Source organism: Heterodontus francisci, unplaced genomic scaffold (assembly GCF_036365525.1).
Source record: "Heterodontus francisci isolate sHetFra1 unplaced genomic scaffold, sHetFra1.hap1 HAP1_SCAFFOLD_410, whole genome shotgun sequence".
Classification (NCBI taxonomy): Eukaryota; Metazoa; Chordata; class Chondrichthyes; order Heterodontiformes; family Heterodontidae; genus Heterodontus; species Heterodontus francisci.
The window spans coordinates 784,326-807,702 of record NW_027140485.1 but is presented as its reverse complement, the minus strand read 5'-3'; the positions used below and the strand labels follow the sequence as shown (position 1 = coordinate 807,702).

Genomic DNA, 23,377 nt, shown 5'->3' with positions numbered 1-23,377 from the left:
GCTGGACATGGCCCACAGTCTGGACACGGCCCACAGTCTGGGAACAGCCCACAGGCTGGACATGGCCCACATTCTGGACGGCCCACAGTCTGGACACGGCCCACAGTCTGGACACGGCCCACAGGCTGGGAACGGCCCACAGGTTGGACATGGCCCACAGTCTGGGAACGGCCCACAGGCTGGACATGGCCCACAGTCTGGACATGGCCCACAGTCTGGGAATGGCCCACAGGCTGGACATGGCCCACAGTCTGGGAACGGCCCACAGGCTGGACATGGCCCACAGTCTTGACATGGCCCACAGTCTGGGAATGACCCACAGTCTGGACATGGCCCACAGTCTGGACACGGCCCACAGTCTGGGAACGGCCCACAGGCTGGACACGGCCCACAGTCTGGACATGGCCCACAGTCTGGGAATGGCCCACAGTCTGGGAACGGCCCACAGGCTGGACACGGCCCACAGTCTGGACACGGCCCACAGTCTGGACACGGCCCACAGTCTGGACACGGCCCACAGTCTCGACACGGCCCACAGTCTGGACATGGCCCACAGGCTGGACACGGCCCACAGTCTGGACACGGCCCACAGTCTGGACACGGCCCACAGTCTGGACATGGCCCACAGTCTCGACACGGCCCACAGTCTGGACACGGCCCACAGTCTGGACACGGCCCACAGTCTCGACACGGCCCACAGTCTGGACACGGCCCACAGTCTGGACACGGCCCACAGTCTGGACATGGCCCACAGTCTGGGAATGGCCCACAGTCTGGACATGGCCCACAGTCTGGACACGGCCCACAGTCTGGACACGGCCCACAGTCTGGACATGGCCCACAGTCTGGGAATGGCCCACAGTCTGGACATGGCCCACAGTCTGGACACGGCCCACAGTCTGGACATGGCCCACAGTCTGGACACGGCCCACAGTCTCGACACGGCCCACAGTCTGGACACGGCCCACAGTCTGGACACGGCCCACAGTCTGGACATAGAGGACTTTGGATTGAAGAAGAGTTGTGGCTAGAGACCTATCTCATCAAGTCTCTCTCCTGGCATTTCCAGGGGCCTTCACTGTGCCTGGACCGTAACACTTAAGCCTCTTTCCCCATTTTCCCTGAATTTTGCCAATGATTGATGGCGGAGAAAGTGGGTAAGATTTTAGAAACAATAATCAGTGAAAAAAGTTAACACACACTTGGAGAGCTTTGAGTTTATTAAAGAGAGCCAGCACAGATTTGTAAAAGGCAGATCATGCTTGACGAATCTAATCTTTTTTTTGATGAAGTAACAGAGAAGGTTGATGAAGGGAAAGCAATGGCTCTTGTCTACATGGACTAAGAACGACTTTGACAAAGTAGTGCATAAAAGGCTAGTTAACAAAATTGAGGCTCTTGGAACAGGAGGGTCAGTGTCACCTTGGATAAAAAAAACATTGGCTTAAGGACAGAAAACAGTGAGTCGTGATAAAATTTTTTTCCAGACTGCAGGATGGTAGACAGTGGTATTCCCCAAGGATAAATTTGGGACCACTGCATTATTTTGATATAAATAAATGACTTAGATATTGAATACAGAATAAAATTTCAAAATTTAACAATGATACCAAACTAGGAAGTGTGGCAAACAGTGAGGAAAATACTAATAACCTGCAACAGGACATAGATAGGCTAGCAGAATGGGCAGACAGGTAGGAGATGGAATTTAATACAAAGAAATGTGAGAGGATGCATTTTGGCAGAAGGGATAGGGAGAGACAATATGGACTCAATGGCACAGTTATATGTGTGCAGGAACAGAGGGACCTGGGGATTCATGTGCATAGGTCTTTAAAGTTGGCAGGACATATTGAGAGAGTAGTTAGCAAATCTTGGGCTTCATAAATAGAGGTATTGAGTACAAAAGCAGAGAAGTTGTGCTGAACCTTTATAAAGCTCTGGTTCGGCCACAGCTCGAGTTTTGTGTCCAGTTTTGGTCACCACAGTTTAGGAAGGGTGTGAGGGTCTTTGAGAGGATGTAGAGGAGATTTACTAGAATGGTTCCAGGGATGAGGAATTTTAGCTACAAAGTTAGGTTTGAGAAACTAGGGCTGTTCTCCTTGTAGCAAAGGATATTGAGGGGAGATTTGATAGAGGTGTACAAGATTCTGACATGTCTAGATAAGGTAGACAAAAAAAAGCTGTTCCCATTAGCTGATGGTACAAGGTCTAGGGGACACAGATTGAAGGTTTTGGGCAAGAGATGCAGGAGGAACATGGGAAATGACTTTTTTTTATGCAGAGGGTGGTAATGAGCTGGAGCTCGCTGCCTACTAGGGCGGTGGAAGCAGAGACAATCAATGATTTCAAAAGGAAATTGGATGGGCACTTGAAGGAAATAAACTTGCAGGGCTACAGGGATAAAGTGGGGGAATGGGATTGATTGGATTGCTCAACAGGGAGCTGGCATGGTCTCAGTGGGCTGAATGGCCTCCTGCTGTGGTATTATGAGTCTATGGCATATATAAGAATGCAAAGGCCTCCAGATTTCTGAGGCTCTCTGACATTGAAGCTGCCTGAAGATTCACTTGCATTCCCTCCTCCAGCAGATCTTTTGGCCTCCTGGGTCTTTACTGCTGTATGTCTGACTCCACCATGCTATGGAATCACTGTGGATATCTGCCAATTCCCATTGCCCAAAGATCTGGATTTGAGGATCCCCTTTTTCCGATTGATCCCAATTTTTAAGGGGCATCAATATGATGCCAAGTCCTGATGCAAACTCTGAGGGGTGCTGCCTGGTGAAGGACCTGACCATCTTAATAGCCAGTTCTCGTTTGAAACAATGCCCCCACAGTTATGAACTTGGCCTAATCTATCCGTGGGCCAGGTTTCAGGAGGCCACAGCCAGGGACCTGCAGGAATGGTCCCCTGCCATCAGTGCAGGGAATAGTGCGGGAAGGGGGCAAGGAAGGGGGAGGGGAGAAGTTGGTACATGAATTGGAGGCGATTGGGGGGGTTGATAAGTGGTTCAGGGGCCAGGGCAAGGGAGGTTCCTGCTCTTGCTGGCTCACAAGGAAGCTTAAAATTAAATTTAAATACCCAGTGGAAATCTTCTGGCCCACAATCTCCCTCCCAACAGGTCTACCCTGATCACTGCTTTCCTCCACCACACTTCACCACCTCCTACTCCCTTGCCCCCCTCATCCTCTCTGCCTTCCCTTGCCCTATCCTTCTTTCCTCCCTGCTTTTCCCTCCCTCTACTCCATCCCATTCACATACACCTGTGTTCCCTGACATATATTGGCTCCAAGTGCAGCAATGCCTCAATTAACCTCCTCCAGCCCTACAAATCTTTGAGATGTGTGCACTCTTCTCCAATTCTGACTTCTTGCACCTCTCAGATTTTAATGGACTCCACCATGGGCAGCTGTGCCTGTGCCCTATGATGTAGGAATTCTGGGCTATGGGAATGGAATAACCAATTCTTTTCAATGAAGGGAATGGGAATGTCGCAGTGAAATGATTCGACCACAAGGTTATCCAATTCTTTTGAAGCCAGGTTTAATGTCCATGAGTCCTTTATCGATTCTTTCCAGTGTAAATGTATCTTCAGCTATCGTTCCCTACGTAACAATCCTCAACCCAATGCTTATCTCAATAAAATACTCACCGTCTCAACTGTTATTCCATTGTATACAGGCATGTTAGCCTATGCTCTTTTTTTCTCTCCTCAGATTTGTCTTCTGATTTTCTCCCTTCAATCTCCCATTTCCATTTGCTGCTGTAGTGCAGCTGCCAGTCTGTACTAGGGTGTGTTTTGGTGGATGCCAACTCCTCTAGCATCTCACCCAGCTGTCTGTATTCATGGTGTGAAACAGTGGCTATCACTGCTCTTGGACATTCCTGTTCTCAGACAGTGTTTCCACATGTATGCACCATCAGGGGTCTCCAGATATTGATTGCTGCAACCCAGGCTGCTCAGACCCAGCTCATCCAGCCAAATGTAACAGCTCAACTCACAACCCAGCTAGAGTCAGCTAATTAAGCATAGCCCAGGGGAACCTGACACCTTCTCAGGGGCTGTTATTCTCAGCCTTTACCCACTGAGCCACTGATTGTACTTGTACTATGAGAGAATTTTTGATTCACACCCGAATCCCAAGACTGTATTGTCCTTTCACAGCCTGGTCTCGCACCATACCATCTAATCACAGACAAGTCCAGCAATATATAATCATTTACATTGGCTTTCCTCTATAAATTTGTTAACATTATTGTGTCCATGAGATTTCGAAATTAATTAAATTTGGTGGCAGCTTCCTTCAACGTGAAATGCCCAACTAGTCCAAGGCGCTTGGACCATTTGTTCAATTAGTATGTGCATCACTTTATCTGCTCATAGAGCGAACCTCTTTGGCTTCTTTTTCTGTGATAAGCCAGAGAGGATCACAGAGAAGGAGTGCTGGGCGCTTTGCCTCCTCATCCACTTATGCTTTATCACCTCTGTGACTCTCCCGTCCAGGAAATATGTGTCGACTTCCCCCCACCTTTCAGACACACCCTTGATATAGATTGCACCCCTGTACTGGAAGGTAAAGCCACGGGTCTGGAGAATGGTGTAGGTTTCCTTTGGCACCTGGATCTTGCCACTGATGCCAGTACTGTCCATGCGACTGGCAAGGTTCACTGTTGCACCCCAGATGTCAAATTGTGGCTTATTGGCTCCAATAACTCCAGAAACTGCAGGTCCCTGTGTGATCCCTGGCAAAGGGGAAAAGGGCAGCAATTAGAAACATTCTCAACCAACCTCACTCAGCTACTCACCTACAGTCAACCATGGGCCTACACTTTTCTGGGAGGGGTGGAAGGAGGGGAGGGGGAGTGGTTTGGGGCAGGCAGAGGGGATGGGGAAGGGGGACAGAAAGGGGGACAGAGAGGGGGAGGGGAGGGAGGGAGGAAATGGAAGGAGAGGGGAGTCCCATCGACCTGAATTCATCTTTTAATGATTTGGATGTTTAGGGAACCAAGATGGCTGAAATGCCAAAAACTGTCGTGCTCAGGCCCTTCCACCAGGCTGAAGCCAATATCCATGGTCAAACCAAAGAAACCCTTGGGCCGGGATTTTTTTCCTGGCATCATGGATAGGAACATAGAAGCAGGAGTAGGCCATTCAGCCTGTCAAGCTTGCTCTGCCATTCAATACGATCATGGATGATCATCTACCTCAATGCCACTTTCCCACGCTATCCCCATAGACTATGATGTCATTAGCATTCAGATATCTATTGATTTCTGTCTTAAACATGCTCAATGATTGAGCTTCTACAGCCCTCTGGGGTAGACAATTCCACAGATTCACCACCCTCTGAGTGAAGAAATTCCTCCTCATCTCAGTCTTAAATGTCTACCCCTCATTCTGAGACTGTGTCCCCGGTTCTAGACTCAGCAGCCAGAGGAAACCTTCTATCTACATCCACCCTGTTACACCCTGTAAGAATTTTGTAAGTTTCAATGAGATCACCTCTCATTCTTCTAAACTCTAAAGAATACAGGCCCAGTTTCCCCAATCTCTCCTCATAAGACAATCCCGTCATCCCAAGGATTAGTCTGGTGAACCTCCGTTGCACTCCCTCGATGGCAAATCTACCTTTCCTTAGATGAGGAGACCAAAACTGTACACAATACTCAAAGTGTAGTCTCACCAAGGCTCCATACAAATGCAGCAAGACTTCCTTACTCCTGTACTCAAAACCCCTTGCAATAAAGGCCAACATACCTTTTACCTTTCTAATTGCTTGCTGTACCTGCATGCTAGCTTTTAGTGACTCATGAACAAGGACACCCAGGTCCCTTTGGACATCAACACTTCCCAATCTCTCACCATTTAAGAAATACTCTGTTTTGCTGTTTTTCTACCGAAGTGGATCACTTCACACTTATTCACATTACATTCCATCTGCTCCCGTCCTCGACCTCCGTCAAGAACCCCGTGTAGCCTCTTCTGTGGTAGGCCTGCCAAATTAATTGTCAATTAGGCACTTAACTGGACAGTGGAGGGCCTTCCATGGGATCAAGGACCCCGGAGATAGAAGTCCCGCCCTCAGAGCTGTCAGCCAATTAGAGGCCTGTAAGAAATGGGACCCTTTAATAAATGATACGTCTCAGAGTGATAGAAACTTCTTATAAAAACAGTAGGCATAGTATGAAATAAACCCACAAAGAAGCTGATGGAGACGAATACCCCTCCAGATCCTTCTTCCCCTTCACCTCCCTCTCACCCCACCCCTTCTGATCTGACCCCTTGCCGTGTATTCACTATACCCTCTGACCTTCCCCATCTGATGATGAATGTTCTGTACTCAGCAAAGGTCTCAGTTTTATCCCCTTACGCCCCCACCTCAATGAATTTCGCGCTCGGCATGACGTTGAGCTCTTCTTCCGTCACCTCCGCCTCCGGGCTCACTTCTTTGACCAGGAGTCCTCCCCCCGACCAGCAGACCCATTCACCCGCCTCCAGCATTCTCCCTCTACCTGGACCCCTCCCCCTGGCCACTTACCCGCTCTTGATCTCTTCATTGAAAACTGTCGGCGAGACATTGGTCATCTCAATTTCTCTGCCCCCCTCACTCACTCTAACCTGTCTCCCTCTGAACTTCCCGCACTCCATTCTCTCAGGTCTAACCCCGACATGGTCATCAAACCTGAGACAAGGGTGGTGCTGTTGTTGTCTGGCGTACCGACCTCTACCTTGCAGAGGCTCAGCGCCAACTCACAGACTCTTCTTCCTACTTGCCCCTGGACCATGACCCCACCATCGAACATCAAGCTTCTGTCCACAGGACTGTCACTGACCTCATCTCCTCTGGAGATCTTCCCTCTACAGCTTCCAACCTCATAGTCCCACAACCCTGGACAGCCCGCTTCTACCTCCTTCCCAAAATCCACAAACGGGACTGTCCCGGCAGACCCATTGTGTCAGCCTGCTCCTGCCCCACTGAACTTATTTCTTCATATCTTGACTCTATCTTTTCTCTGCTGGTCCAGTCTTTTCCCACCTACATCCGTGACTCTTCTGACGCCCTACATCATTTTGACAATTTCCAGTTTCCTGGCCATAACCGCCTCCTCTTCACTATGGACGTCCAATCGCTCTACACCTCCATCCCCCACCAGGATGGTTTGAGGGCTCTCCGCTTCTTCCTGGAACAGAGGCCCAACCAGTCCCCATCCACCACCACCCTCCTCTGCCTGGCTGAACTTGTTCTCACATTGAACAACTTCTCCTTCAACTCCACGCACTTCCTTCAAGTAAAAGGTGTTGCCATGGGTACCCGCATGGGTCCTAGTTATGCCTGTCTTTTTGTGGGATATGTCGAACATTCCATGTTCCAGTCCTACTCAGGCCCCCTCCGCCAACTCTTTTTCCAGTACATTGATGACTGTATCGGAGCCGTTTTCTGCTCCCGCCCCGAACTGGAAAACTTTATAACTTTGCTTCTAATTTCCACCCTTCTCTCACCTTTACATGGTCCATCTCCGACACTTCCCTTCCCTTCCTCGACTTCTCTGTCTCCATCTCTGGTGATGGGCTGTCAACTAATATCCATTATAAACCCACCGACTCTCACAGCTACCTCGACTACACTTCTTCACACCCTGCCTCCTGTAAGGACTCCATTCCATTCTCCCAGTTTCTCCGTCTCCGACGCATCTGCTCTGATGATGCAACCTTCCACAATGGCACTTCTGATACATCTTCCCCTTTTTCCTCAACCGAGGATTCCCCCCGACTGTGGTTGACAGGGCCTTCAACCGTGTCCGGCCCATTTCCCACACCTCTACCCTCACCCCTTCCCCTCCCTCCCAGAACCGTGACAGGGTTCCCCTTGTCCTCACTTTCCACCCCATCAGCCTCCATATCCAAAGGATCATCCTCCGCCATTTCCGCCACTTCCAGCGTGATGCCACTAACAAACGCATCTTCCCCTCCCTTCCCCTGTCAGTGTTCCAAAGGGTTTATTCCCTCCACGACACCCTGGTTCACTCCTCCATTACCCCCACCACCTCATTCCCTTCCCACAGTACCTTCCCCTGCAATCGCAGGAGGTATAATACCTGCCCATTTACCTCTTCTCTCCTCACTATCTAAGGCCCCAAAAACTCCTTTCAGGTGAAGCAGCAATTTACTTGTACTTCTTTCAATGTAGTATACTGTATTCGCTGCTCACAATGTGGTCTCCTCGACATTGGGGAGACCAAATGCAGACTGGGTGACCGCTTTGCGGAATACCTCTGCTCAGTCCGAAAGCATGACCCTGAGCTTCCGGTTGCTTGCCATTTCAACACTCCCCCCTGCTCTCATGCCCACATCTCTGTCCTGGGCTTTTATCTTTTTTAAATTTTTTTTTACAGATACAGCACTGAAACAGGCCCTTCGGCCCACCAAGTCTGTGCCGACCAGCAACCACCCATTTATACTAACCCTACAGTAATCCCATATTCCCTATCACCACCCTACACTAGGGGCAATTTATAACAGCCAATTTACCTACCACCTGCAAGTCTTTGGATGTGGGAGGAAACCGGAGCACCCGGCGAAAACCCACACAGACACAGGGAGAACTTGCAAACTCCGCTAGAATTTGCGGAGTTCCAGTGAACATCAATGCAAGCTCGAGGAACAGCATCTCATTTACCAATTAAGCACACGACAGCCTGCCGGACTGAACACTGAGTTCAATCATTTCAGAGCATGACCGGCCCCCCTTTTTATTTTTAGTTACTTTTTTCATTTTTCTTTTCTATTGGTTTATTTTATTTTGGTCTGTTTAGTTTGGTTCTACTGTGCCTACCCACTGTTTTTTTTCATGTTTGTGCTTGGGACCAGGGCTGTTCATTTTTCTGTCCATTAACACCCTCTCTGTACAAACGCTTTGTCTTTCAGCACATCATTAACATACCGTTTGCCTTTGTTCCATGACCTTCTGGTCAGTTATTCTCTGTGACCTTGTCCTATCAACACCTCTTTTGTTATCTCTTGCCCCACCCCTGCTTTATTTGCTTAAAACCTTTTACATTTCTAATGTCAGTTTTGCCAGTTCTGACGAGCAACCAGAATATGTTAGAATTCTTTGTCAAGATGGAGAGTGACGTAGTTGATTCTGAGACAAGGGTCCTGAATCTTAGAAAAGGAAACTACGAAGGTATGAGGCGTGAGTTGGCAATGACGGTTTGGAAAATGTTACTCAAATGGATGACAGTGGATAGGCAATGGCAAACATTTAAAGAGTGCATGGATGAACTGCAACAGTTGTTTATTCCTGTCTGGCGCAAAAGTAAAACGGGAAAGGTAGCCAAACAATGGCTTACAAGGGAAATTAGAGATAGCATTAGATCCAAGGAAGAGGCATACAAATTCACCAGAAAAAACAACAGACCTGAGGATTGGGAGCAGTTTAGAATTCAGCAAAGGAGGGCCAAAGGATTGATTAAGAAGGGGAAAATAGAGTACAAGAGTAAGCTTGTGGGGAACAGAAAAACTGACTGGAAAAGTTTCTATAGGTATGTGAAGAGAAAAAGATTGGTGAAGACAAATGTAGGTCCCTTACAGTCAGAAACAGGGGAATTTATTTTGGGGACCAAAGAAATGGCTGACCAACTAAATGCATACTTTGGTTCTGTCTTCACAAAGGAGGACACAAATAACATACCAGAAATGTTGGGGAACACAGGGTTTAGTGAGAGAGAAGAACTGAAAGAAATCAGTATTAGTAGAGAAATGGTGCTGGGGAAATTGATGAGACTGAAAGTTGATAAATCCCCAGGTCCTGATAATCTACATCCCAGAATACTTAAGGAAGTGGCCCCAGAAATAGTGGATGCATTGGTGGTCATCTTCCAAGATTCTATAGACTCTGGAACAGTTCCTACAGATTGGAGGGTAGCTAATGTAACCCCACTATTTAAAAAGGGAGGTAGAGAGAAAGCAGGGAATTATAGACCAGTCAGCCTGACATCGGCAGTGGGGAAAATTCTAGAGTCCATTACCAAAGTTTTTATAGCAGAGCACTTGGAGAAGTGGTTGAATTGGGCAGAGTCAGCATGGATTTACGAAAAGGAAATCATGCTTCACAAATCTACTAGAATTCTTCGAGGATGTAACGAGTAGAGTTGATGAGGGGGAGCCAGTGGATGTGGTTTATTTGGACTTTCAGAAGGCTTTCGACAAAGTCCCACATAAGAGATTAGCATGTAAAATTAAAGCGCATGGGATTGGGGGCAGTGTATTGTGATGGACAGAAAATTGGTTGGCTGACAGGAAACAAAGAAGAGGAATAAATGAGTCGTTTTCCGAGTGGCAGGCAGTGACTAGTGGGGTACCGCAGGGATCGGTGCTCGGACCCCAGCTATTCACAATATATATTAATGATTTAGATGAGGGAACTAAATGTAATATCTCCAAATTTGCAGATGACACAAAACTGGGTGGGAGGGTGAGTTGTGAGGAGGATGCAGAGAGGCTTCAGGGTGATTTGGACAAGTTGAGTGAGTGGGTAAATGCATGGAAGATACAGTATAATGTGGATAAATGTGAGGTTATCCACTTTGGTAGCAAAAACAGGAAGGCAGATTATTATCTATTAGGCTATAAACTGAGAGAGGGGAATATGCAGCGAGACCTGGGTGTTCTCGTACACCAGTCGCTGAAGGTAAACATGCAGGTGCAACAGGCGGTAAAAAAGGCAAATGGTATGTTGGCCTTCATAGCGAGAGGATTCGAGTACAGGGGCTGGGATGTCTTGCTGCAATTATACAGGGCCTTGGTGAGGCCACACCTGGAATATTGTGTGTAGTTTTGGTCTCCTTATCTGAGGAAGGATGTTCTTGCTATAGAGGGAGTGCAGCGAAGGTTTACCAGACTGATTCCTGGGATGGCGGGACTGACGTATGAGGAGTGATTGAGTCGGTTAGGATTATATTCGCTGGAGTTCAGAAGAGTGAGGGGGGATCTCATAGAAACATATAAAATTCTAACAGGACTTGACAGGGTAGATGCAGGAAGGATGTTCCCGATGGTGGGGTCATAGTCTAAGGATACGGGGTAAACCTTTCAGGACTGAGATTAGGAGATTTCTTCACCCAGAGAGTGGTGAGCCTGTGGAATTCGCTACCAGAGAAAGCAGCTGAGGCCAAAACATTGTATGTTTTCAAGAAGGAGTTAGATCTCGCTCTTGGGTCGAAAGGGATCAAAGGGTATGTGACGAAAGCGGGAACAGGTTACTGAGTTGGATGATCAGCCATGATCGTATTGAATGACGGAGCAGGCTCGAAGGGCCGAATGGCCTACTCCTGCTCCTATTGTCTATGTTTCTATGATGAAGGGTCACTGACCTGAAACGTTGACTCTGTTTCTCTCTCCACAGATGCTGCCTGACCTGCTGAGTATTTCCAGCATTTCTTGTTTTTATTACCCACAGAGAGACTGTTTTCCTTCCTCTCTCAGAAGAGACAGTGAAGCAGTTCCTCACACCAGGGTCATCACTGGTGTAAATAAGATAGGGGGAGAAGAGCATGACATTCCCAAGGGGGGTCATATAGAAGCCTCTAGACACCAGAAACATTCCTAAGCTGATACAAGGGAGCCTTGTGTACGAAAGCTAACATTTGACCTCCAGTGTGAAGTAAACTGAACCATGACCTTGAGCTGAAGTAATGGACAAGGGGGAGGTGACCACCCAACACCTCAATTATCTGTGCTGTAGTCATTGGTTAGAAGGGTTCGAACAAGTGATTGACATAGGGTGAACTACCAGCCGAGAGAGAGAATGTGAGAGAAAGCGAGAGAGAGAGAGAGAGAGAGAGAGAGAGAGCATGGAGAGAGAAGACTGCCCTTCCAGCTGCAGAGGTCAGCTGCAAAATCATTTGTCACAGGTCGTATACTTATTCTGTCTATTTAGCTAATGCATCATCATATTTAAACTGCTACTTCTTAATATTCATTGTATTTGAACTGTTGCTTCTTAATAAACTTAATAAAATTCTTTAAATGACTCAGAGGTTTTCAAACCCTTCGTTGTGTATCTGTGACCCCCATACCTAAATCTTACAGGCCAACAGCTCTGTAACTGAGCAGTGCCACTGCCGAGGTATTGGCTGCTGCTGGTGGAGCACCCACCCGAAGCCTGAAGCCGCAGAGTGGCGCCAGGCCCAGGTCACAGGTAAGTCAGGGCAGGAGGGGTCGCACGAGATGGGGTGTGTAGGGGGGTTGACAGTAAGGGCATGGGGTGGCTTTCAATAGGACCCCCTTCCCAATTCCGGGTCCCTCGTTCAGGCACTCACCTTTTAACATGGCACACACCCCCACCGCAGCCAGCAAGCAACCCACATGGTTTTTCTTGCCGTGCTTCCCCTGCAGCAACAGGCACAGCCACCGCTCGGCTAGTTGTGGCAGTGGTGGGATGAGGCCCTCAATTGGGGTTAATTGCCCACTGATGTGCCTCAATTGGCAGTGGGACAGGAAGGCCGTTCAGAAACCTTCCCACCCCAGACTTAATTTTGGCAGAGGTGGGAAGCTGGTGGGGTCCACCCCCGCCACCATCCCATCCAAACCCTGCCTCCAAACCCACCGCGGAGGAGCACATCAAATTCCCCCTTGGACTTGGAACAAACTGCTGCAATGTTACCTATGGTGCTTATATGGCAGAGGGCAGTGAAACTGAAACTGCTGGGACCTCTTGTCAATTATACGTTCCTGTTGCAGTGACAAGGATGGTGACACACACACACACACATCTTATGCTGAGTTATAGTGCTATTGCTGCTGTTTGACAGTATCTGCTAAACACTAGCAAAGGTTCAAACCAGTTCACACCAGCTCTCTATCATCTAACTGGTGACCATCCCTTCTTGGTTGAGGGGGAGGAAGTAGATGTGTCTATGCTGATCCTTATATCCTTGCATCCCATTCTCTATATGCACCCCATATCTTCTGACTCCATATCCTCCCCACCTCCAAGACCGCCTACTTCCATCTTCATATCATCGTCTGTCTCCGACCCTGCCTCAGCCCATCTGCTGCTGAAACTCTTATCCATGTCTTAGTTGTCTCTAGGTTCGACTATTCCAATGTTCTCCTCGCTGGCCTTACCACTTTGTGTGCTCCGTCAATTTGAGTTCATTGAAAACTCTGCTGCCTGTATCCTAACTCACACCAAGTCCCATTCACACATATCTGTGCTCATTGACCTGCTCCTGGTCCAACAACATCCTGAATTTAAAATTCTCATCCTGTTTCCTCGAGTCCCACAAACCTCCAAGATCACTGCGTTCCCCCAATTCTGCCCTCTATGGATTCCCTATTCTAATCCCTCCCTAAACGTCTGTAACTTTCTCGCATCCTTGAAGACACTCCTTAAAACCTACCTCTTTGACCAAGTATTTGGTCATCTGTCCAATTATGTAATTCTGTGGCCTGGTCTCAATGTTTGTTTGATAACATTCCTGTGAAGCACCAAGGTGCTATATAAATACAAGTTGTTACTATTACAGTATCTCTGCATCCTGTTCTTTATCTGTACCGATCCTTAAATCCCTCCATTCTGTGTTCTATCCATACTGCATCTTTCCTTTTTTTCTCTATCTGCATCGACTTATCTTGTGCAGAGACTTACCAACGCGGAGATTAAAGTTGATGTGGGAATGTCTGTGAATCTCTAGCATGGTATTCTCCAGAGCAAGTGCAAAGTCTGCCAGGGTACAGAGGTGTGCCCACTCATCATCATCATCATCATCATCCTGAAACAAAATATCAGCATTATTCTTTTCTTACACTGGGCAACAGTGATGATGCCACATCTCAGAGCAGCAATGTGCCATTATCTGGAATGCTGGGGCATAATTCCCAGCATGGAGAGTTACTGAGCTCTGTTGTGTTGTTGTGGGAAGCACTGAGTGTAGACCCAGCCACACCCTCATGGGAACAAGGAGCAATTCAAAGGGGCAGTCAACCCATGCTGCACAATTACAACTTTTTGTGTTGACTGGTGGTTTGCTCTTTTGGAGCTTTGCTGACATACGCCTCCTGCTTTAGCCTGGAATGGATTCAATTCAAGGGTTTATAAAGCAAGTGGCTGTGATTCACCCATTGCACTCAGAGGACTAGGGGTTGTGAGCACTGAGACCATAAGATCTGAAAGAACTTGATGAATGTAGAGTGGAGTCATAAGCAAAATGTGAATGGTTGGGTCTTATTAGTAAAATCAACAGTTATCACAATTACAATCAGAGAATTACAAAGCACAGAAGGAGGCCAATTCCCCTGTACCTGCTCTCTGGGAGAGCTTGCCCCTCAGTCCCATTCCCTTTTCCCTATTCCCCATCACCCCTATGCCCTCCCCCTGGGAGAGGTCTCCCCTCAGTCCCATTCCCCCATCACCCCTGTGCCCTCCCCCTGGGAGAGGTCTCCCCTCAGTCCCATTCCCCCATTGCCCCTGTGCCATCTTTGTGAGAGCTCAGCCCTCAGAGGAGATGGTAGCGTAGTGGAAATGTCACTGAACTGGTAATCCAAAGGCCCAGGCTAAGTCCCAGGGGTCATGGGTTCAAATCCAACCACGGCAGCCACTGGAATTTCAATTCAATTAATTCATAAAAATCTGGAATTGAATGCTTGGCCGGAATTTTATGCCACCCCAAAGAGTGGGATGGTGGCGTGGGGGCTGCCGTAACATGGAGTGGGAGGCTCCGGGGGCCCTCCTGCCGCTCTTGCTTCTGCTGCCACTTTACGTTTGGTGGCGGCAGTGAAAAATGGCCCGCCCGCCCCAGGCCAATCAAGGGATTTTACCCGTGGCTGGTTGGACGGCCGAGGACTGACAGAAGCTGCCTGATAAAACCAACAAACATTTGGGGGGGGGTGCCCTCATGATCGGGCACCCTGTGCCCGATGGAGGGCCGCCCCCACTAACCCAACCACCCCCAACACCCAATACCCCCCCCCTTCTCCCCAATTGACCACTCTGCGGCTTCAGGCTTCGGGCGGGTGCTCCACCCAACCGATTACTCCCGGCAAGGCAACCAAAACTTAACTTTGCTCCAGGCTCCCCGACATCTTTTCACACTGGGCTGTAGTCCCAGCAGTGGCCACCACTCCCGGTGGCGCTGCTGGGACTAAAAGCTGCCGGCCCGCTGATTGGCCAGCAGCTCTATTAGGCGGGACATCCTACCTCAAGCGGTTGGAAGTCCCGCCTCACACCAATTGAAGCCAGGGGCCCGCACAATATGGGTCAGATCCCCAGGCGAGGCAGAAGCGGGTTCACCACTGACTTTTCAGTCGGCGGCCGGCTCCCATCCGCCTAGGGTAAAATCCCGGCCCTAGTTTCAGGAATCGTGCCAAGAAACTTTCATTGATTGTTGTAAAAACCCATTTGGTTCACTAATGTTCTTTAGGGAAGGAAATCTGAATCCTTACCTGGTCTGGCCTACATGTGACTCCAGACCCACAGCAACATGGTTGTATCTTAAATGACCCCTGAAATGGCCTAGCAAGCCACTCAGTTGCCAAGAGCATTTAGGGATGGGCAACAAATGCTGGCCTTGCCAACGACACCCATATCCCATGAATGAATAAAAAAACCCATTCCCTTTCATCATTCCCCCAACGCCACCATGCCCACTCTCTGAGAGCTCTCCTCTCAGTCCCATCCCCCATCGATCCCCTGCCAGAGAGTCATAGAGTCATTTACGGCATAGGAGGAGGCCATTCAGCCCACTGAGTCCTTGCCAGCTCTCCATGAAACAATCCAGTCAGCTGCAGTCTCCTGCTGGATCCCCATAACCCTTCAAGTTTACTTCTCTCAAGTGCCTATCCAATTTCCTTTTGAAATCATTGATTGTCTCCATTTCCCCCTCATGGGCAGCAAGTTCCAGGTCATTATCACTCTGTGTTAAAAAAGTTCTTTTCCCCCTGCATCTCTTGCCCAAAACCTTCAATCTGTGTCCCCTAGTCCTTGTACCATCAGCTAATGGGAACAGCTTTTATTTGTCTAACTTATCTAAACCTGTCATAATCTTGTACATCTCTATCAAATCTCCCCTCAATCCTCTTTGCTCCAGGGAGAACAGCCCCAGCTTCTCCAACCTATACTTGACCTCGTCCTCACCAATCTACCTGCCACAGATGTATCTGTCCATGACAGTATTGGTAGGAGTGACCATCGCACAGTCCTTGTGGAGACAAAGTCCTGCCTTCACATTGAGGATGCCCTCCTTCGTGTTGTGTGGCACTATCACCGTGCTAAATGGGATAGATTTCAAACAGCAATGTAAAACTGGGCATCCATGAGGTGCTGTGGGCCATCAGCAGCAGCAGAATTGTACTCAACCACAATCTGTAACCTCATGGCCCGGCATATTCCCCATTCTACCATTACCATCAAGCCGGGGTACCAACCCTGGTTCAATGAAGAGTGTAGGAGGGCATGCCAGGAGCAGCACCAGGCATACCTCAAAATGAGATGTCAACCTGGTGAAGCTACAACACAGGACTACTTGCATGCCAAACTGCGTAAGCAGCATGCGACAGATAGAGCTAAGCAATCCCATAACCAACGGATCAGATCTAAGCTCTGCAGTCCTGCCACATCCAGCCGTGAATGGTGGTGGACAATTAAACAACTAACTGGAGGAGGTGGCTCCACAAATATCCCCATCCTCAATGATGGGGGAGCCCAGCACATCAGTGCAAAAGATAAGGCTGAAGCATTTGCAACAATCTTCAGCCAGAAGTGCCAAGTTGATCATCCATCTCGGCTTCCTCCTGAAGTCCCCAGCATCACAGATGCCAATCTTCAGCCAATTCGATTCACTCCGCGTGATAACAAGAAATGACTGAAGGCACTGGATACTGCAAAGAGTATGGGCCCTGACAATATTCCGGCAATAGTACTGAAGACCTGTGCTCCCGAACTTGCCACGCCCCTAGCCAAGCTGTTCCAGTACAGCTACAGCACTGGCATCTACCTGACAATGTGGAAAATTGCCCAGGTATGTCCTGTACACAAAAAGCAGGACAAGTCCAACCCGGCCAATTACCGCCCCATCAGCCTACTCTCAATCATCAGTAAAGTGATGGAAGGTGTCATCAACAGCGCTATCAAGCAGCACTTGCTTAGCAATAACCTGCTCAGTTTGGGTTCCGCCAGGGCCACCCAGCTCCTGACCTCATTACAGCCTTGGTTCAAACATAGACAAAAGAGCTGAACTCAAGAGGTGAGGTGAGAGTGACTGCCCTTGACATCAAGTCAACATCTGACCGAGAATGGCATCAGCAAAACTGAGGTCAATGGGAATCAGAGGGAAAACCCTCTGCTGGTTGGAGTCATTCCTAGCGCAGAGGAAGATGGTTGTGGTGGTTGGAGGTCAATCATCTGAGCTCCAGGACATCACTGTAGGAGTTCCTCAGGGTAGTGTCCTTGGCCCAACCATCTTCAGTTGCTTCATCAATGACCTTCCTTCAATCATGAGGTCAGAAGTGGAGATGTTTGCTAATGATTGCACAACGTTCAGCACCATTCGTGATTCCTCAGATACTGAAGCAGTCCGGGTCCATACGCAACACCACACAAGTGCTAGGCAATGACCATCTCCAACAAGAGAGAATCTAACCATCTCCCCTTGACATTCAATGGCATTACTATCGCTGAATCTCCCACTATCAACATCCTGGAGGTCACCCTTGACCAGAAACGTAACTAGACCAGCCACATATTATGGATACAAAAGCAGGTCAGACGCTGGGAATCCTGCAGCGAGTAACTCACCTCCTGACTCCCAAGCGCCTGTCCACCATCTACAAGGCACAAATCAGGAGTGTGATGGAATACTCTCCACTTGCCTGGATGGGTGTGGCTCCAACAACACGCAGGAATTTCAACACCATCTACGACAAAGCAGCCCACTTGATTGGCACCCCACCCACCACCTTAAACATTCACTCCCTCCACCAATGACGCACAGTGGCAGCAGTGTGTACCATCTACAAGTTGCACTGCAGCAACTCACCAAGGCTCCTTTGACAGCATCTTCAAAACGCACAACCTCTTCCACTTAGAAGGACAAGGGCAGCAGATGCATGGGAACATCACCACCTGCAAGTTCCCCTCCAAGTCACACACCATCCTGACTTGGAACTATATCGCCGTTCCTTCACTGTCACTGGGTCAAAATCCTGGAAGTCCCTCCCTAACAGCACTGTGGGTGCACCCGCACCAGATGGACTGCAACGATTCAAGAAGGCAACTCACCACCACATTCTCAAGGCAATTAGGGATGGGCAACAAATGCTGGCCGAGCCAGCGACGCCCACATCCCATGAAACAAATTAAAGAAAAACCTTTGAGGTGCTACTCTTTAACCTCCTCCTTAGCTCCTGAAAAATCTGAAAATCTTGAAAAACGTGTACCACAACTTCTGGCTTCCAGCATTTCTTGTTTTTGTTTCTGGCTCACTCCCTTCCCCCTGCAAAATATCCATTACTCGGCACCAGGGAGCAACACACCATGCAAGACTCACGATAACGATTACAGAAATGCCAATCTGTTCCCCTGACTATGGAATCTCCAACGACAACATCATTTCTACATTTTGCTGTTCCCGCCTGTTCAGTCCCTTGCCCATTGGTGTCATGAACTTGACTGCACTCCTTCAGGGTATCGTCATTCCCAGCAGTCACCAATGCTGAGTACCTGTTTGAGAGTGGCACAAACCCCAAAGACTCCTACACCTCCTGCCTCTTCCTCGTCTTATGGATGGCCACCCACCTAGTATCCTGAACTCTTACTGCCTGTGGGGTGACCACCTTCGGGAAAGTATAATCCAGGAAACTCTCCTGCTCCCTGATGCTCCGCAGTGACTCCACACTGCCACTCATGCTCAAAAATCCTGAGCTCGAGCTGAAGCAGCTGGAGATACTTCCTAAACATTCTCTCTGACAGCTCTCCCCTCAGTCCCCTTCCCATTCCCTCATCGCCCCCGTGCCCTCTCTTTGAGAGCTCTCCCCTCAGTCTCAATCTGTGCCATTTCCTCATATCCTTTTAATATATTTTCCTTTGGATGTATTGATTCCTTTCCCTTTTAAAAGCTTTTATTAATTCTACACCCCAAATTATTTCTGGTAAGAAATTCTATGTCCTAACAGCCCTCTGCCTAAGTAAAAATTTCAAAAGCATTCTCCTAATTCTTCTTTTATTTGCTGGAGATAGTCTGAAATTTATACTAGCTTGTTACTGCCTTGCTTCCGAGTGGGAAAGCCTTCACCCTGTTTATACTTTTATAGCTCCTCAGGACTTTTCACACATCTATCAAATCTCAATCTTCTCTATTCGAATGAAGCTTAAAATTAAGGCCTTTCATCTCTGGAGTCTTCATGAAACTCTTGTGCACTCTCTCCATGAAAGGAAAGAAAGACTGACATTTATATAGCACCTTTCATGACCTCAGGATATCCCGAAGCGCTATACTATCAATTAAATGTTTCGAAGTGTAGTCACTGTTGTAATGTAGGAAATGCAGCAGCCAATTTGTCATGGCAATAATGGAGACCTGATTCAAAAAAAGGATATAACTAGTTACTAAATATTCCTGGTTACAAGGTGCTCAGGAAAGATACAGAAGGAAAGATAGGAGGAGGGGTGGCAGTATTGATTAAGGAGAACATTACAGTGCTGGAGAGAGAGGATGTCCTGGAGGGGTCGAAGACAGAATCTATTTGGTTAGAGCTAAGAAAAAATAGAGGTCCCATTACACTGCTGGGTGTATTCTATAGGCCACCAACTAGCAGCAAAAATATAGAGGAACAAATTTGCAAGGAAATTAGAGAGATACAAGAATTATAAGAGTAGTTATAATGGAGGGACTTTAATCATCCTCATATAGACTGGGATAGTAATAGTGTAAAGGGCAGAGGGGGACAAGAGTATCTAGAGTGTGTTCATGAGAATTTTCTACATCATTATGTTTCCAGTCCAACAAGCAAGGAGGCATTGCTGGATTTGGTACTGGGGAATAAGATGGGTCAGTGGATCAAGTGTCAGTGGGGGAACATTTAGGGAAAGTGATCATCGTACCATCGGTTTAGGTTGGCTATGGAAAAAACAAGGACCAACGCAGAGTAAAAATAATTCATTGGGGAAGAGTTAACTTCAATGAACCAGCTCCGCTCTCATCCGATGTCAACGGGAATCAAAGACTGGAAGACAAAACTGTCATGGAACAATGGGCTGCCTTTGAAGAGGAGGCAGTTCAGGTATAGTCAATGTACATTCCCACAAGGTGGGAAGATAGGACGAACAAATCCAGAGCTCCCTGGATGGCAAAAGAGTTAGAGAGTAAGATGAAACAGAAAAAGGGTGCATATGACAGATGTCAGACAGATAAATACAAGTAAGAACCAGGATGAATATAGAAGGTTCAGCGGAGAAGTGAAAAAGAGAAGCAAAGAGAGAGTATGAGAAAAGACTGTCGGCTAACATAAAAGGGAATCCAAAACTCTTCTATCGGCATAAAAATAGTAAAAGGATGGTAAATGGAGGAGTGGGGTGAATTAGAGACCAAAAAGGAGATTTGTGCATGGAGACAGGGGGCATAGCTGCAGTACTAAATGAGTACTTTGCATCTGTCTTTACCAAGGAAGAAGATGCTTCCAAAGTCATAGTGATAGAGGAGGTAGTTGAGACAATGGATGAGCTAAAAATTAATAAAGAGGAGGTATTAGATAGGCTGTCTGTACTTAAAGTTAATGAGATGCATCTAAGGATACCGAGGGAAGTAAGGGTGGAAGTTGCAGAGCCACTGGCCATAATCTCCCAAATCTTAGATACAGAGGTGGTGCCAGAGGACTAGAGAATTGCAGATGTTATATCCTTTCTTGAACAAGGATGTAAGGATAAAGCCAAGTCAGTTCAACCTCGTTGGTGGGAAAGATTTTAGAAACGATAATTCGGGACAAAATTAACAGTCACGAGGACAAATGTGGATTAACTAAGGGAAGTCAGCACAGATTTGTTAAGGGAAAATGGTGTTTAACCAACTTACTTGAGTTTTTTGATGAGGTAACAGAGAGGGCTGATGAGGGTAATGTGGTTGATGTGGTGTACATGGATTTCTAAAAGGCTTTTAATAAAGTGCCACATAACAGGCTTGTCAGCAAAGTTAGAGCCCATGGAATAAAAAGGACAGTAGCAGCATAGATATGAAACTGACTGAGTGAAAGGAAACAGAGTAGTGCTGAACAATTGGTTTTCGGACTGCAGGAAGGTATAGAGTGGGGCTCCCCAGGGGCTGATGTTGGACGCCTGTTTTTCCTGATCTATATTAATGACCTAGACTTGGGTGTACAGGGCACAATTTCAAAATCTGCAGATGACACAAAACTTGGAAGTATTGTGAACTGTGAGGAGAAAAGTGATAAACTTCAAGAGAAAACAGACAGAAGGGTGGAATGGGCAGACAAGTGGCAGATGAAATTTAATGCAGAAAAGGTGGAAGTGATTTATTTTGGTAGGAAGAATGAGGAGAGGCAATATAAAATAACGGATACAACTGTAAAGTGGGTGCAGGAGTGGAGGGACCTGGGAGTATATGTACACAAATCATTGAAGGTGGCAGGGCAGGTTGAGAAAATGGTTACTAGAGCATATGGGGTCCTGGAATTTATAAGTAGAGGCATAGAGTACAAAAACAAGGAAGTTATAATAAACCTGTATAAAAAACTGGTTCAGCCTCAAAAGGAGTATTGTGTCCAGTTCTGGGCACTACACATCAGGATGGATGTGAAGGCATTAGAGAGGGGGTAGAAAAGATTCATGAGAATAGTTCCAGGAATGAGGAACTTCAGTTATGTGGACAGATTAGAGAAGCTGCTGGGGCTGTCTACCTTGGGGAAAAGAAGATTAAGAGGTGATTTGAAAGAAATGTTCAAAATCATGAGGGGTCTGGACAGAGTAGATAGAGAGAAACTGTTTCTGTCATTGGAAGAGTTGAGAATCAGAGGACACTGATTTAAGGTGATTGGCAAAAGAAGCAACAGCGACAGGAGGAAAAACATTTTTACACAGCGAGTGGTTAGGGTCTGGAATACACTGCCTGAGAGTATGGTGGAGGCAGATTCAAATCAGGGCCTTCAAAAGAGAATTGGATAATTATCTGAAGAGAAAGAATTTACATGGCTACAGGGAAAAGGATGGGGTGTGGGACTCAGTACACTGCCCTTTCAGAGAGCCGGGACAGACATGACAGGCCAAATGGCCCCCTTCTCTGCTGTAATCATTCTTTCATTCAATTTGTGCACAGCAAGATTCCTCAAATGACAATGTGGTAACGATCAGATAATCTGTTTGATCTACTCTGCTCTGATCTTATTGAAATGTGTAAGATTCTGAGGGGGCTTGACAGGGTAGATGCTGAAAGTATGTTTCCCCTTCGGGGGCACAGTTTCAAAAATAAGAGGTCTCCCATTTAAGATGGAGATCAGGAGAAATTTCTTCTCTGAGGGTTGTGAATCTTTGGAACCTTTGGAAAGCAGTGAAGGCTGAGTCATTGAATATATTCAAGACTGAGTTAGACAGATTTTTGAAATAACAAGAAGAAATGCTGGAAATACTCAGCAGGTCTGGCAGCATCTGCAGTGAGAGAAGCAGAGTTAACGTTTCAGGTCAGGTCAGGTCAGGTCAGGAGGAAAGTATAGGTGGTCTGATTAGCAAGTTTGCAGACGACACTAAGACTGGTGGAGTAGCAGATAGTGAAGGGGACTGTCAGAGAATACAGCAGAATATAGATAGATTAGAGAGTTGGGCAGAGAAATGGCAGATGGAGTTCAATCAGGGCAAATGCGAGGTGATGCATTTTGGAAGATCCAATTCAAGAGTGAACTATACAGTAAATGGAAAAGTCCTGGGGAAAATTGATGTACAGAGAGATTTGGGTGTTCAGGTCCATTGTTCCCTGAAGGTGGCAACGCAGGTCAATAGAGTGGTCAAGAAGGCATACGGCATGCTTTCCTTCATCGGACGGGGTATTGAGTACAAGAGTTGGCAGGTCATGTTACAGTTGTATAAGACTTTGGTTTGGCCACATTTGGAATACTGCGTGCAGTTCTGGTCGCCACATTATCAAAAGGATGTGGATGCTTTGGAGAGGGTGCAGAGGAGGTTCACCAGGATGTTGCCTGGTATGGAGGGTGCTAGCTATGAAGAGAGGTTGAGTAGATTAGGATTATTTTCATTAGAAAGACGGAGGTTGAGGGGGGACCTGATTGAGGTGTACAAAATCATGAGAGGGATAGACAGGGTGGATAGCAAGAAGCTTTTTCCCAGAGTGGGGGATTCAATTACAAGGGGACACG

At 47.4% G+C, this 23,377-nt stretch overlaps 1 protein-coding gene across 1 annotated transcript in view; it reads right to left on the bottom strand.

Moving 5' to 3' along the window:
• Window positions 1-4,381: 4,381 nt before the first annotated feature.
• LOC137359980 (adenylate cyclase type 8-like) overlaps window positions 4,382-23,377 on the bottom strand; it is a 264,866-nt gene continuing 245,870 nt past the window's right edge. Inside the window, exons 25-26 of the mRNA XM_068025574.1 lie at window positions 13,656-13,779; window positions 4,382-4,746 (exon numbers count right to left, since the gene is read on the bottom strand). Coding sequence (XP_067881675.1) covers window positions 4,382-4,746; window positions 13,656-13,779 — 489 coding nt within the window. The remainder of the gene's footprint in view (window positions 4,747-13,655; window positions 13,780-23,377) is intronic.